The sequence below is a fragment of the Myiozetetes cayanensis genome, unplaced genomic scaffold, assembly GCF_022539395.1.
Source record: "Myiozetetes cayanensis isolate MyiCay16 unplaced genomic scaffold, myiCay2020 scf7, whole genome shotgun sequence".
Taxonomy (NCBI): Eukaryota; Metazoa; Chordata; class Aves; order Passeriformes; family Tyrannidae; genus Myiozetetes; species Myiozetetes cayanensis.
In genome coordinates, this window is record NW_026087964.1 from 7528556 (window position 1) to 7542024 (window position 13469).

A 13469-nucleotide genomic window follows, 5' to 3' on the forward strand; every position below is an offset into this window, starting at 1 on the left:
AAGTAGGGAAAAAGACCAAACATATGACAACTGAAATCCACAAAAACTCACATAATACTAAAACTTTCAGTTCTGGAAACCAGGAAATTTATGTAGTTATTACAACATGTACATAATGTTGTTCATACAACATGTTTTTTGGAATTAGAAGAAAAAGCTTAATTAGTACTGTAGTAGATGAATTTGACAGAAAATGAGGGGTAATGTCATGTTCAAATGAGGAGAACTGGACCAAGAGAACTCTGAACCCCACCTCACATGCTTGTGCAAATGTATTTACTTGATGTGAAAAAAAAGTAATAGAGCTGGATCATGGAAAGAAAGCCACAATTCGTGCAGTGTTTTTTTCCTCTACAACATTTTATTAAATATTTTTCATTGCATATAATCTTTTTCCAGCATCCAGCAAGGCAGAAACATATAGCAAAGAAGACTGTAGTTTTTAAAAAAAACAAACAAAAAAACCTGTTAGGTTTTGGTTTTAGTTCACAGACTGATCCTTAAACAGGTACAAGACTGTATATCTTAAAGACAATGAAATGTAAATCACTGTCATATGAACTAGTAATATGGTCTGGGATGCTTACAGCACATGCATAATGAAACATTGAATGCATCCTCCCACAGAACCAGTGCTGTATTTCTTTAGGTACTTCTGTAGCAGTTAGACTAAATTTTCCAAAGATGCTTACGGTCTCTTGTAACACTGTTCAGGAGCTAGATTTATTCTCCTAACGTTCAGCTCTGTTGCAAAGGTTCTTGCCTTTTGGTAGAAGAAGAGAGACATTTCCCGATCCACAAGGAAGTTATGGTAGATTACTGCAAGTCTGGTGTAAATCTTCAGCTGAGCTTTTTTATTGCCAAGATCCATGGCAGCAGCAAGTGCCAAATGGTAATAGCCTGCTGCATCAAAGGGATCCTGAAATAAGAGACACAAAGATAGTACCTCTGCAGTACAACTACTGTAAGACAGCTGCCGAGCTCAGGTTTGTAGGTATCTAACAAAAGTAATATAGATTCTAAACTTCAGTAGGTTTTTCTGCTTTATTGTTTACATTCCAAACGCACAAAACCAGAACATGGCAAAACCTGATTCCATGAAACACTAATCAGTAACGATTTTCTGCAGCAGTTATCAGAATTTCTTACCTTAAGGTCATAGAATATAATATCTCCTAAGATCAAGTACACCTTGACATAATACAGTGTTTCCTCCTCAAACTCCAGAGGAGAGGAACAGAGGGACAAGGCCTTTAAATAGAAGTGTTCAGCTAGTTCACAGTGACCCAAATGGTGATGGATGGCAGCCAGACGATGGTAAGCTATTCGTTCATTTAGCTGATTTCCTAATGAGATAACATATGGTTAAGGTAAAACCAAAGAGATAAATAATCAGTCTCAAATCATAATATGTCTACACTATTTTTTTAAAATTTCTATATTGAAGTTGATGAGCCTTTATTGCATAAAATTACTTTGCTTAAGAGATACATGGTGAAATCCTGCTCTTTAAGAAAAATCTCATTACATTTCTGAATTTCCTGCTGTAGGATTTGACAGTGTCCAGGATTTTAAGAAATAGTTATATTAATATCTTATGTATATATACACACCCTGTGCATACTTACATAGAATACAAATAGATTATTATGAAAGGAATGAAGGAGGGAAAAACTATCAGGATGAAAGACAAAAAGATGATTTTCAGACAGACCAAAATCACCTGTCTGTGCTTGTAAAGAGGGTTGAGAGGGTTCTTAATCAGTTGAAAAGCTCCCAAGCTTAAACAGTAATTTTCTAACTAGCCCTATCATTTTTGATTACTTCATCCTATGTTGGTTTACCACCAGGGCTATGAGCATATGAGCTATGAAAGCACATGACACTCAAAAACCTCTTGGGACAATATTATTCATCAGCATTCCATCTTAGTTGTTAGAAGCACACTTAGTTTGGCCTTGAAATCCCAGGTTTAATTCTACGCTCTATCAAAGGTTTTCCATTATGAACGTAGAGCTAGAAGAGGCAGCAGTAAAGTTGCTCATTCTTGCTCAGAGACAAAAAATAGCAATTATAGTATTGTTATGAAATCTTGGCAAGAAATGCGATGAATTAAAGAGAATAGAGCTTTAGAGTTCTGCTGTATTTTTAGAGCTATCATTCGTATTCACCTATAATAGAAATTGGTCTTACCTAAATTTACACTGAGCATAAGAGCTGCTTTTGCATATTCCAGACTTTCCTCATAAGCCTTCAGATTCATCAACAATTCCACCAGTTTATTGCATAATCTGAGTTCAGTGGTTTTGTTGCCAGTCTGAACAGCAAGTGGAAGAGCCCTGTCCTGAAACACATAACAGCATCTTATGTATGGCTGGAGCCCAAGATGTGCAGTGACAGGTTCTCATTTACATCAAATCAAGTAATTTTGATTTCACTTTGCTCTTTGCTTATAACATAACTTGAAACCAGAAGAGAAGTTGAAACAGTAAATACCTACTACCACCATGACAAAGTACTCAGCTGCAATAGCTTATAAACTCTTTGCTGAGAGGATCAGCTTTTGGTTCAGCATTTGTAGAATACCTCCTATGAGGGGAGGTACATAGCTATCGATGCAGTAGAAAAACTGCACAAACCCTGTAGAAAGTCACTGCTTTGTCCTTTTCCCAGGTACCATTGAAAAATATGTCTCCAGCAGCTTCAAACAATTCCATTCCCAAATTTGGATCTGCTGTGCAAAGAGCAGCATCCTGAGCAACCTGAAATGAGATCAAGGAATGGGGAAGGAAAGGAAGAAAATAGATCTTGGTTACTTCATGGTAGAACATAAGTATGAGCAATTGGAAATAAAGGATCTCTAGGACTTCTCTTATAATGATAGGAAAGGCTATATTTGGTGAGAACATGCTCTTTCTTGATATCCAGTTTTTGAGCAAGCCAGCAACAGCTACTGAAGAAGAAACAAAGCCTGCTTTTCCCTTTTTATGGCAATACTATCCTGCTACCTCTGTCAGCACATGGCACTCTAAAATCACCAGTGTATTTGAGAGCTGTGACATACTAAATTTGAAATAGATCAAACATATCATAGAAATAAGTTTCAATTTTAAGTTATATATTGTTAACTGCAAACTTACAAGCCTGTAAAGTGAGTCCTGTAAATAAATGCAGATCCACTATCCTGTTCTCCTGGATAAACACATGCCTAATGAAAGGCAGCAGGCATCTTCCCCAAAGCAAGAATACCAGGATACTCAGTTATTGATAGGATAAATAGTAATGAAGAAGTACATTCTCTCTACTTAAGCACAAAGGCATCCGTTCTTTTCCACCTGTTTTGACTTCAGGCACCTAAGGACTCTGTTGCATCCCATTGTAGAGTCTGTGTTTTACAGGCAAGTTAAGATCTGATGATTTGCACAGATTACTGGCATCAGTGGTCAAGTTTTTAGTGGGCAGATACCTGCTTTGAGACTTTCCTCATGGAAAACACTCTGCTTTAAATTCCATGTTCCATACATGTACAGTATGAAATACACATGCATGTGCCTGACACACTCCTCCTTTTGGAGAAAACAAGGCAGAAAAAATTATCCCATATGCTGATCTGGCTTTTGTACCACAAGTTGACTGACTTGGGGGCTGAAGAAATAACAGCTGTGTAGAACAGGTCCTTCTTGTAAACATACGCATTCAGTTTTTCCTGTAAGTATTCAAAAATGTAACCTAATTGATGAAAAACTCATTTCAGTGGCACCACATATTGTGTCTCAGTACATTTTAAATATGAAATTTTTTCCTATGCCTTCATATGTTGTAGATTTTTTTTCTAAATATCTTAACAACAGGCATCTGGTTATTTTAAGATCACATTTTGCTACCACTCATACACCAGTCAAGACTCAAGCCCTGTATAGATTCTGCAGTATAAGGCAGCACTCTCCTTTACAATGGGAGAAAAGTATTTTTACAGCAGAGCAGGAACTAAGAAAGGTCACTGCCCAGAATCTTTCCAGAGTCAAGAAACAGATTAAAATGAAGCACCAATGGAAAATGCTGTTGAGCATTACATAAATAGCATCACTATATGTTCAGAACACCCATTAGTAGAATCTCTGGGATCAGTGTGTTAAATTACTTACCTTTACCATGCCACCTGTACCACGTTGACAACATACCTGAATATAAAGATCCACAAGCTCATTCTGCCTCAGTACATAATATATCTTTCCTGCCCGTAGCCAAGCATATGCCTCTTTCTCTTTTTTCTGGAGATCTATAAATATTCCAAGGCTTCTTTTGGTATATTCCAGAGCTGACCTGTAGGCCCTGAAACAGGGAGAACTGCTAATCACTGAAGGGTTTCTTCAGAATTGCAAGTGGTTTTCTTCATAGTGAGAAAAGTTTTATGCTAATATAAAAGGCAACATGTTTCCCCTACTTAGTGCACAGTTATAATTTCTCAGCTATATTACACTAGTAACTAGAGAGTTCAGCCTTTTTCCTCTTCCTTTTTTTGTTCCATCTATGTTTCTGTTAGATAGTTTAGATGTGTCCTTTCTCTACCTCAAACTGAGAGGTGGAAAAATCTTTCCTCTTCTTTAACTCTTCTATCATTAATGGATTTTTCCTAAAAACTTCAGGAAGAAATTGCATCTGTCATCTTTTTTTTAAGTCACCTAGGACATCTGACTTAAGCACAATTCAGACTAATCAGCAATTGTAGAAAAAAACAGGGAAAAGTGGGAGGGGGATGGTAGGGTAGATGAGAATGGGACACGATATGATCAATTCTAGAAGCACCTTAATTAACAGATCATTAGACAGTGCAATTTTCCTTAAGTGTAAGGAAAGACATATCAGATTTATTGACTTTACAATTTTCTATACCAGACATAGAAACTCCAGACTCATTAAATCTATCTTGTGCTATATTCCTATCACCTTGACCTGTTGCATTTCCTTCCATGCACAAGGCACAAACAAATTAAAATATAACATGACCTGCATAGTTACAGTGAACCCTTACAGAGTGCATCTTTAGAACAGTATACTTAGAGCTCCAAAGAGAACCAAAACAAGTCTTAGAGTAATACCCTCCCTAGTACTTCATACTATCAAGATTTTAGTTATATCTCAGCAAGATATCTCATCTCATCTGAGCAAAAAAAATTGGTTTTACCATTTTGTGATTCTTACAGAAATTTAACAGACCAGTCACTCATTTTATAATCATGAGAGGAAGATTCACTGAACAAGCCTATCATTTCAGTCTTCTCTGCTAACAAGAGGAAAGGCAAGGTAGTTGAAGCAGTCCAACTCTGCCCAGTTATTGAATGCTACTTCCAGCCCTCCATCAGTCTTTGCTCTTACAGCAAATAGAAGCTTCTGCCAATCCATAACCCAGCACAGCAGCTGGGACATGTCAGGCTGGTCCACTGGCATGGACATGGTAGTTTTTTGTGACTTCATCACAAACACATATGCTTGTTACTCAGGGCTGTTAACTCAAAGAATACTGTGATACTGTGCTCTAATACACATTGAGTATGTGTTATTTTCTGGTAGCCTGCTAAGGTTAAATAGTCAACATCTGGGAGCCAGGCTCCTAGGAAACTTAAGTTCTGTATATTACAAGCACCCAAAGCAGCAGCTTCTCCAGCTAGTAAAATCATTCTGCAAATTCCAGATAGCTTGAAATCTTAACCAACCCCTTTCTCTTCAGTCTTTCCAAAGGATGGTCACCAACTAGTTCATTAAAAAGCAATGAACAAAGCAAAATAAATTTGGTGACCTACTAGCAAAGTTAGATGCTTGAACTGCAGCCACTTAAAGCTACAATAGGCATCTGTTCTCTTTCCACAACTGAGAATATTTTTTCTATCCTTACTGAGGCATTCTTGAAAATACCTAAATCCAAAGTGACTCCCTGAAGTACAGTAAAAAAAAAAAAAAAAAATCAAAGTAGCCTTAAGAAGTACTTTAAACATTGTTAGAGAAACCTGTAAGTTTCTCCGGCACCTGTTAGTTACTATGATTTAACTTGTGCAATCTGTTTTTTCAATAGTGGAAAGCAAAAACAATTGTATTCTGAAAATAAAAGCAATATAGAAATTGCTGGAGACTAAAACTATACAGTTTTGCACATAGGCTTCATACTTATACACGTTTTGAAAAAAGCCTTTCCTCAAAGAGAAACACTTACATTGTGACAATTCAATGCCTGACCTGTTCAGAATACATAATTTGGTGGGTTTAAAAAAAAAAAAGTCTTGCAAGGATCATTGCAAACAAGTCACCTGATATAGCACTTGTCAAGAGTTGCATAATAATGTTTAAAGTGTGTTTATATAGATTTTAAAAATAAATGGTTCTTCAAGAACTGCTAATTCCTGCTGAACATCTTTTCTCCCTTGAGAGATTGTAGTTACTCAAAAAGAAACAAGAGAAATGTCCACTAGCACCAGACCCTTCAATTCTGATAAAGTGTATTAGCAAAGCAGAGAGAAAAAAAAAAAAATGGTCATATTCAGCTTTTGCACAAATTGAGATCCATGACAGAAAAGTTAAAATCAGAATGAAAAGTCATTTAGAATGTCTTACCTTTCTGTTCCTAAAGACAAATAGAGCTGACTAATGGTTTCCAAAATTTGTCCCTCCAGAACTTTGTTGGACATCTTTCTAGCTAAAGATAGTTGATATTCATTGTAGATGACACACTGAGCCTCATTGGGAACAACTGTACTGTAAAACTGACACAGCAGTTTAATCGCTTGCAGTTGACCTAGGAGAATAGATTGGAAATACTAAAGTGAATCTCTATTTTAAAATGAAATTTAAATTAGTTTTAAAATTATTATTTCTCACCATTTCACAAATCACAGCACAGTCAATGAGAAACATAAGTCATAACAAGAAGATCTCGCTGCCATTTCCTTCACCCCCAGAGTTAACAAAGGCTACAGGTTACTTCAAATTTCATCTCCAAAATAAAATAGTAACACAGTCACCTTACCTGCATAAGCTCCTTAATCATGGTAGCAAGAATTAAAAAAAAATAAGATGTGTCTTCTAAATACAGCTCTAACATGCCTAAATAACAAAAAATTCCCAAACAGGGTACATTTTGTAACTTGAGAGAAAAAAAGATATACTTACTCTCCAGATGACTTATCTCCATTGCCACTAAAAAAGCCCATTCATAGTAAAACCTTGCTTTTTCCCTTTGAGTTCCACCAACATAGTAACACCCCAGCTGAAGGAGGACTTGGATGAAGTCTTGACCGCAGTCCGTACTTGGAAGCTTGGAGAATAGCTTAACTGCCCTGATAAAATAATGTTCTGCAAGCTTGCTGGCTGCTGCATGCAGGCAGAGTGCCCCAAAATTAGCCAGGGCTATAGCTTGGTTGTGGGTCATCTCAGCCTCTTCTGAAAGACGCAGTGCTTTGTAGTAGCTCTCTGCAGCTTCTTTTGTACGGTTTGTCCTTTTCAAAGCAATAGCAAGCATATTATAAGCGATGCCTAGTTGTTGAGGACTGCTCCATGAAGAGCCTATAATAGTATTTAAAATGGCTAAAGCCACATCATATTGCTTGTAAAGAATGTATAACCAAGCAAGTGAAACCAAATAGTTAATAGTTTCCTCTGGCTTAGCAGAAACATTGGAGTCCAATGCTTTCATCATGTAAGCAATGGCTTTTCCATACCGTTTGTGGTGGCTGTACAGCTTTGCTAAGTGAAGATAGATGGTGCTGCACAGTCCTTGCTGCTCATCAGTAAACACAGACGAAAGTGCTTGAATGAGGTAAGGTGCAATTTGGGATGGGAATATTTGTCTGAGTTTCCTCAGGCCATAGAGTTTGGGAGCATTTTTGATGACTAAATCAATCCTTTTCAGGGACTCCACTAAAGTACTGGAGCTCTGGGGGGAGGCAACCTTTATGCAACTTAATACAATGTGTGGCAAACACTTTTCACTGTAGGACTCTGCTAGTTTGAAATAACAGTTGTTGGATAAGTTGTTTTGTAAACCCAGGTCATTGAGCAAGAGTTGAAACCTTTCCAAGAATGGCAGCGCCTCGTCGTGTTGTTTGCGTGTGCTGTAATGTTTTGCCAGTAGAAAGCATGCCCTTGCCTCTGCATGTTTGTTCTGGCTCAAAACTGTCCTCTTCAGAGCATACTTCAGTATGTCTGACTCCAGGTCAGCACTGCAAATGTAGTTGGGAATTCCCATGAGAAGAGATGTAGCCTTGTCAAAAACTTGAGCACACTTCTCTTTGTTCTTCTGTGTCAAGTAGATGACTGATAGATTTGTATAAAGAGCAATCACGAAGTACAAATCATTAAACCCTCCAGCTACTGCTCTCCATGCTTCCTCAAAATACACCCGAGCTTGGGAAAACTTCAGCTTTTTAACACTAAGCCTGCCTAAGAGAAAGCATAGCCTTGCTAGTGCCCAGGGCATACCTGCTTTCTTTGCTGCTTCTCTTGCTAATCTTAAAAAACTAACCAGTTCTTCTTCTTCTGAAAATCCATAAAATATGGTATTGGTAAACGAATAAGAGAAATCATACAGGCTTTTGAAGTTGCCCTCATACTCTTTCCTATTAAGGAAGAGTAGCAGTGAGTCAGGGATGTCAAATGCTTGGACATCATCTTGATATATGTGGAAGCGAGGTCCTTCAGGTGGAGGAAAGATTTCAGTCTTTGAAGAGCTGGCAGATTCCTTTCCTTCTGTAGCTGGCTCTCCTGCCTTAGTGACCTCCAAATTCTTGAAGTTCTTCAGCAATTCTTCTATCTTGCCATTCTTGCTAATGGATCCTGTACTAGAATGTGAGCATGGAATTTCTGAAATTTAAAAATAAGGTACAGATCACAACTCCTGTATGCATGCACACAAAGACCTTTCATAGGCCAACTAAAACATTTCTCAGTAGAAGATGCTTTTAGGAAAACATTATGTAAACATACTGTGCTTTCCCAACAGTATGGCTAAGAGACAAAAAAAGATGTAAAAAGAGGTACCAAGAAGGATCAGGGAGGAACAAATGTGGGAGACTGGAGAAGTGGAAATCAACAGGACTTGCTGCATGTAAGCACATCAGTGATGCATATACTTGTCTAGCCAGACCCTGTGCCTGATCCAACACTAATCCAACTGAAGTTCAGCATTAATTCAAACTGCTTTGTGCCTGTGTACACTCAAAAAATACACTCGGTATATTGTCTGCTCTCTCCACATGTATGTGAGCAAGAGAGATCTGCCAATGAATTACAATTCAGTCTAGCTAGTAAGCAGGAGAATACAAGAATCTAGAAAGACCCAAGGTCTGAACTGGAGGCCAGATAAAGGACCCAAGGTCAGGGTATGGATACAGGTTGGATTTAAGGTGTAAGGGAAATGTGAATTCAAGCATGCAAATTGAGTAAGTGTATGGCCTGAGAGCATGCCAAGGCAGGTTAGCCGAGGCAGGGAGTAAGACTGTGATATCTGTGTTGTTGAAGTCTCAGATGGCTGCTGTGGGTGTGCCTGCAAAGGTTCTGTTCTCCTGCCCAGGTGTGGCCACCCAGGCCTATACAATGTTTAATAGGATTTCTTCTTTCAGTCAAATACCAGCCCTGATTCTCTTTCTCAAATTTGTGGTGACTAATGTTGTCATTGATCTAAGTTCTCCTAGTAACAACATTGCTGAATTTCTTACAAATATAACGAAGACAGATATTTCTGTCATCATTCTTAGTCTGCCCACTGTTATCCAGTCCAGTTAATAGGGCAGGGATTAGGGATGTAATTTGCAGTCAGTCAGTCCTTACAGCTTACAGCTGCAGATGAACAGGAGCTTATTGAAGTTGCAGATTTAGAGCTTAATTACCTTAGAATCTCATTTCTGAAACTTACAGCAGAATCAAATATAAAAATTGGTGTTTAGAGAAATAGTACAATAATTATAGTGGCAGCTTGCCAACAAAATGCAAAAGGGAAATAATTCTGTATCTTCATCAAAATATCTTCTTTGGGAAATCTATTTATGGGGTGAAGTTTTCTAGCAGATGAAAAACCTGCTGGAATTCAAATCAGAACTTGCCAGGTGTCCTATAAACAATATTTTGCCCTGATAAACAGTGTGGAGAAGCTGAGAGGTGGTGCATATGTGAGTCACAGCAGTAAAAATAAGTCAGACAGTTTGCAATTGGATAAAAAATTCCAAGAAAGACATCTGATATCAGTGAAAACCCACAATGTTGTATAGCAAAACCTAGTGAGAAGGGGTTACAGCAAAACCTCAGAAAGCAAACAATGAGAAAAGAAAATTAAAATTTGAAGAGACGTTAGAAAAAGAAAAGCTAGTAAATATACCAAAAATATCAGAAGTCACAGTAATTTTATATAAAAATTTTATGCATATGAATTATTACCATGTTCATGAGCTTTCTGAAATTCTGGTTCTTCTAATTCATCTGTAAGAAAGAAAACACTCATGTTAGCTATGGTATCTTTGTTCTTTCAGTTTTAAATCTCCTAAAATAGACTATTTTTGAGTTGATAGTTCTTTATGTCAGGAGAATTTGATGTGTCCTGGAAATTTAAAAGAGAAGACATTTTTAAGTCAGACCCACAGCTAATAGACACCAGGAACTTACCCTCCTGCTGACACAATTCACTGCTTCTGCACGGTTATCATCATGCACCTACCTCTGCTCAGTAAAGCAGGGAGAAAATTGCATATCTCAGAATTAAAGCCAAGCTGTCCTGCCTGAGGGATGCATTTTTGTTGCCTTAAAATATATCTGGGCAGCAAAGATATGACCATTCTCTGCAACCCACTTGTAAAATGGGGTAACAAGGAGCCACTAATATTTTTAGTGTCATTCCCAGGGCAGTGGAGGGAGAGGAAATTATTTAGGGTTGTTTGTGTTGATTAGAGTGTCATACTTTTGTGACCATTCCAATAGCATGCAGGTGAAAAATCACTCTATTTCAAAAGATGTATTTTTTAATTCTGTAGATATTATTACTATGGGTCTGGCTTTAAATTTTTTCTACAGCACATCTGTAGAGCATTTAAGAATTACTATTTTTGTGTAGCAGATATTTCTCAAGGCATTTCATTTGTCATGCTGCATTTCAGGATTACATTAACTGTCTTTCATACACTAGATGCAATAGAAGTGGTGCTGAAGGATATATTAAAAAAAAAGAAATCACAGAGACTCAGACCTATTCAAGCTCTGTTTAAGCTGATGCAAAGCTACTTTACTGGCCTTTAAGAATGAACTCTCACTGACTGTTTACTTCTGGATCTCCTTTCTTTAAATGCTTTCCTGACTTTAGGGATGAATGCCACAGATGTTTACAGTAATTGTAACTTAATGCTCTGAATATCTAATCAGGGAAGTGCACATAAATAAACACTTCTCAGTACATTGATTTAGATGTAAGGAATGAAAAACCCACTTATTCAGATCATGCAACAAAACATCAAGTGAATATTGAAAATGTTTGCTCTGGATAAGTTGAGTTATGTTGATCAATTGTGGGATGGGGAAGGTGTGAAAAGAAGTCAGCACTTAAGGTTAGGGAGAAGATGACATGTGGTGAAAAATGTGCAACAGGCAAAAATATCTGTATGTCTACTAAGCCCATGACGTTGTTTCAATACTGAAGAGGTCTGAGCTTTTGTTTCCAGGCTTTTCACTTGAGCAGGTGGAGGAAGATGAGCTGTGGAGCTATTTTGCACATTGACATGAGTTGCATTTTGCAGCTCAGGCCTGACATGTCTTAGTTATTGTTCACACACAGAGACTGAATTGTTCACACACAGTTATTGTTCACACACAGACACAGAATTAAATGAAGGCACCCAAGTCAAACATACACACCGGCTGCTTTCAAACTGGAGCCTACAGGCCTGTCTCTTGGGATAGCACTAATGGAGATAAAACTTTATTAGATATCTGACAAGCATATGCATCACCAGTAGCCTGTGGAGGAATAAGAAATTGCTGCCTCTGTTCAGTTTAGCAAGACAATTACATTACCCTACCTTACAGTAAGTCTACAAAGGCGAAACCCCAGTTACCCCTGACGGTTTATGGAAAGCCTGAGCACATAGAGAAATAACATCTGTATCAGAGATTATGTTTATATGGCTAGATTTTGCTGTTTTTCCATGCCTTTGAAAGTTAAATCAAGCATGAAGAAGCATATGTTTGCATTAGCTGTCAGTAATCATTGTGCCACCTTTCCCAAGATGAATGAAAAGCCAGCAGTATTTGGGTGAACATACTGTCTTTCATAATGCAGCCATGTGAAATTATAATTCATAATGCAGACATGTAAAAGCTTGGGGATCTGTTCAGCTTGACAATAGAGTTTTTAAAAGCCTGCATTTTAAATTCATTCAAAAAAAAAAAAAAGAAAAAAGACAAAAGAAGATTTGTAAATGCACTTCTGGGAAAAGTCTTGCAACAGCAGTAAAGTAGCAAAGATGATATAAAGGATTTTTTTATACATGCCACATCTAAAACCCAACTGAATACCAAGATATTTCAAAGTAGGTATAGAGGCTGGAATCTCACTGAAACTAAAAACAAACCAAATAAAAAAAAAAAAAAAAGAAAAAGCAAACCACAACAACAACAAAAACCACCAAACCCAGTTATAACAGGGATATAGAAACTGTAAATATATTTTGTGCAGTAAAAAGCAGTAAAACTCATACTTACCTATTCTGTACACAGAGCAAACATCTGTGATGGAGGTTTGTTTCAACAAATGTATTACTTCTTCCAATTTTTTTTCTTTTGAAAAAAAAGATAGCTCTTCTGCTTCAAGAAAATCCAGATCTTGTGGTCTAACGAGGAAAGGAATAACTTTGAAGGTACTTGAAAGCAGAGTTGGCTCAAGGAGCTCACTGCACATCAGTCACATTGTAACTTGCTAGAGAAACTAATACAATCTTTACATTATAGGTTGTGCTGTGTTCAAAATTAGTTTTAGTCACATTTACAAATATGAATATAAACTGATAGTAGCTACACTTGCAGCTAGCAGTTTCTGCCATATCAGACTAAGCTTTATGTCAGTGTCATGGTACAGCATTTTTGAGAGTATTTATTAGAAGGGCAAGTCTTTAAGGACATTATAGTATTGATTTTCTAATATAAACCTTAGAGTTACGTATCAAATGGGTGTGTAAACAATACTTTAGAACTCCTTGTTTCAGCATTCAAACAGTTCAGGCATACTAGTAAGAGCAGCCTAATTGCACAGTGCCAGTGCATGCTGGCATACACATTTCTTAGAGGTTTCAGTCTGTATTATTAGCAACTATTTCTAAAGTTCCCATAGAAGCAAGTTAAGGCCTGTAACTGAGGGTACAAGCAAAGCCAGAACTCAGATGCTTTAACATAGACCTTCAGAGACTTGCAAAAATGGAACCTTCCACAAGAGTAAAGCTTCTTGG

The 13469-nt window shown here is 37.4% G+C and overlaps 1 protein-coding gene across 1 annotated transcript in view; it reads right to left on the bottom strand.

The window, feature by feature from the left end:
• Positions 1–353: 353 nt before the first annotated feature.
• SH3TC1 (SH3 domain and tetratricopeptide repeats 1) overlaps positions 354–13469 on the bottom strand; it is a 31655-nt gene continuing 18539 nt past the window's right edge. The window contains exons 10-18 of the mRNA XM_050338606.1: positions 12730–12856; positions 10420–10461; positions 7162–8850; positions 6607–6787; positions 4182–4332; positions 2640–2762; positions 2194–2344; positions 1150–1346; positions 354–919 (exon numbers count right to left, since the gene is read on the bottom strand). Of these exons, the coding sequence (XP_050194563.1) occupies positions 689–919; positions 1150–1346; positions 2194–2344; positions 2640–2762; positions 4182–4332; positions 6607–6787; positions 7162–8850; positions 10420–10461; positions 12730–12856 (2892 nt within the window). The 3' untranslated portion in view covers positions 354–688. The remainder of the gene's footprint in view (positions 920–1149; positions 1347–2193; positions 2345–2639; positions 2763–4181; positions 4333–6606; positions 6788–7161; positions 8851–10419; positions 10462–12729; positions 12857–13469) is intronic.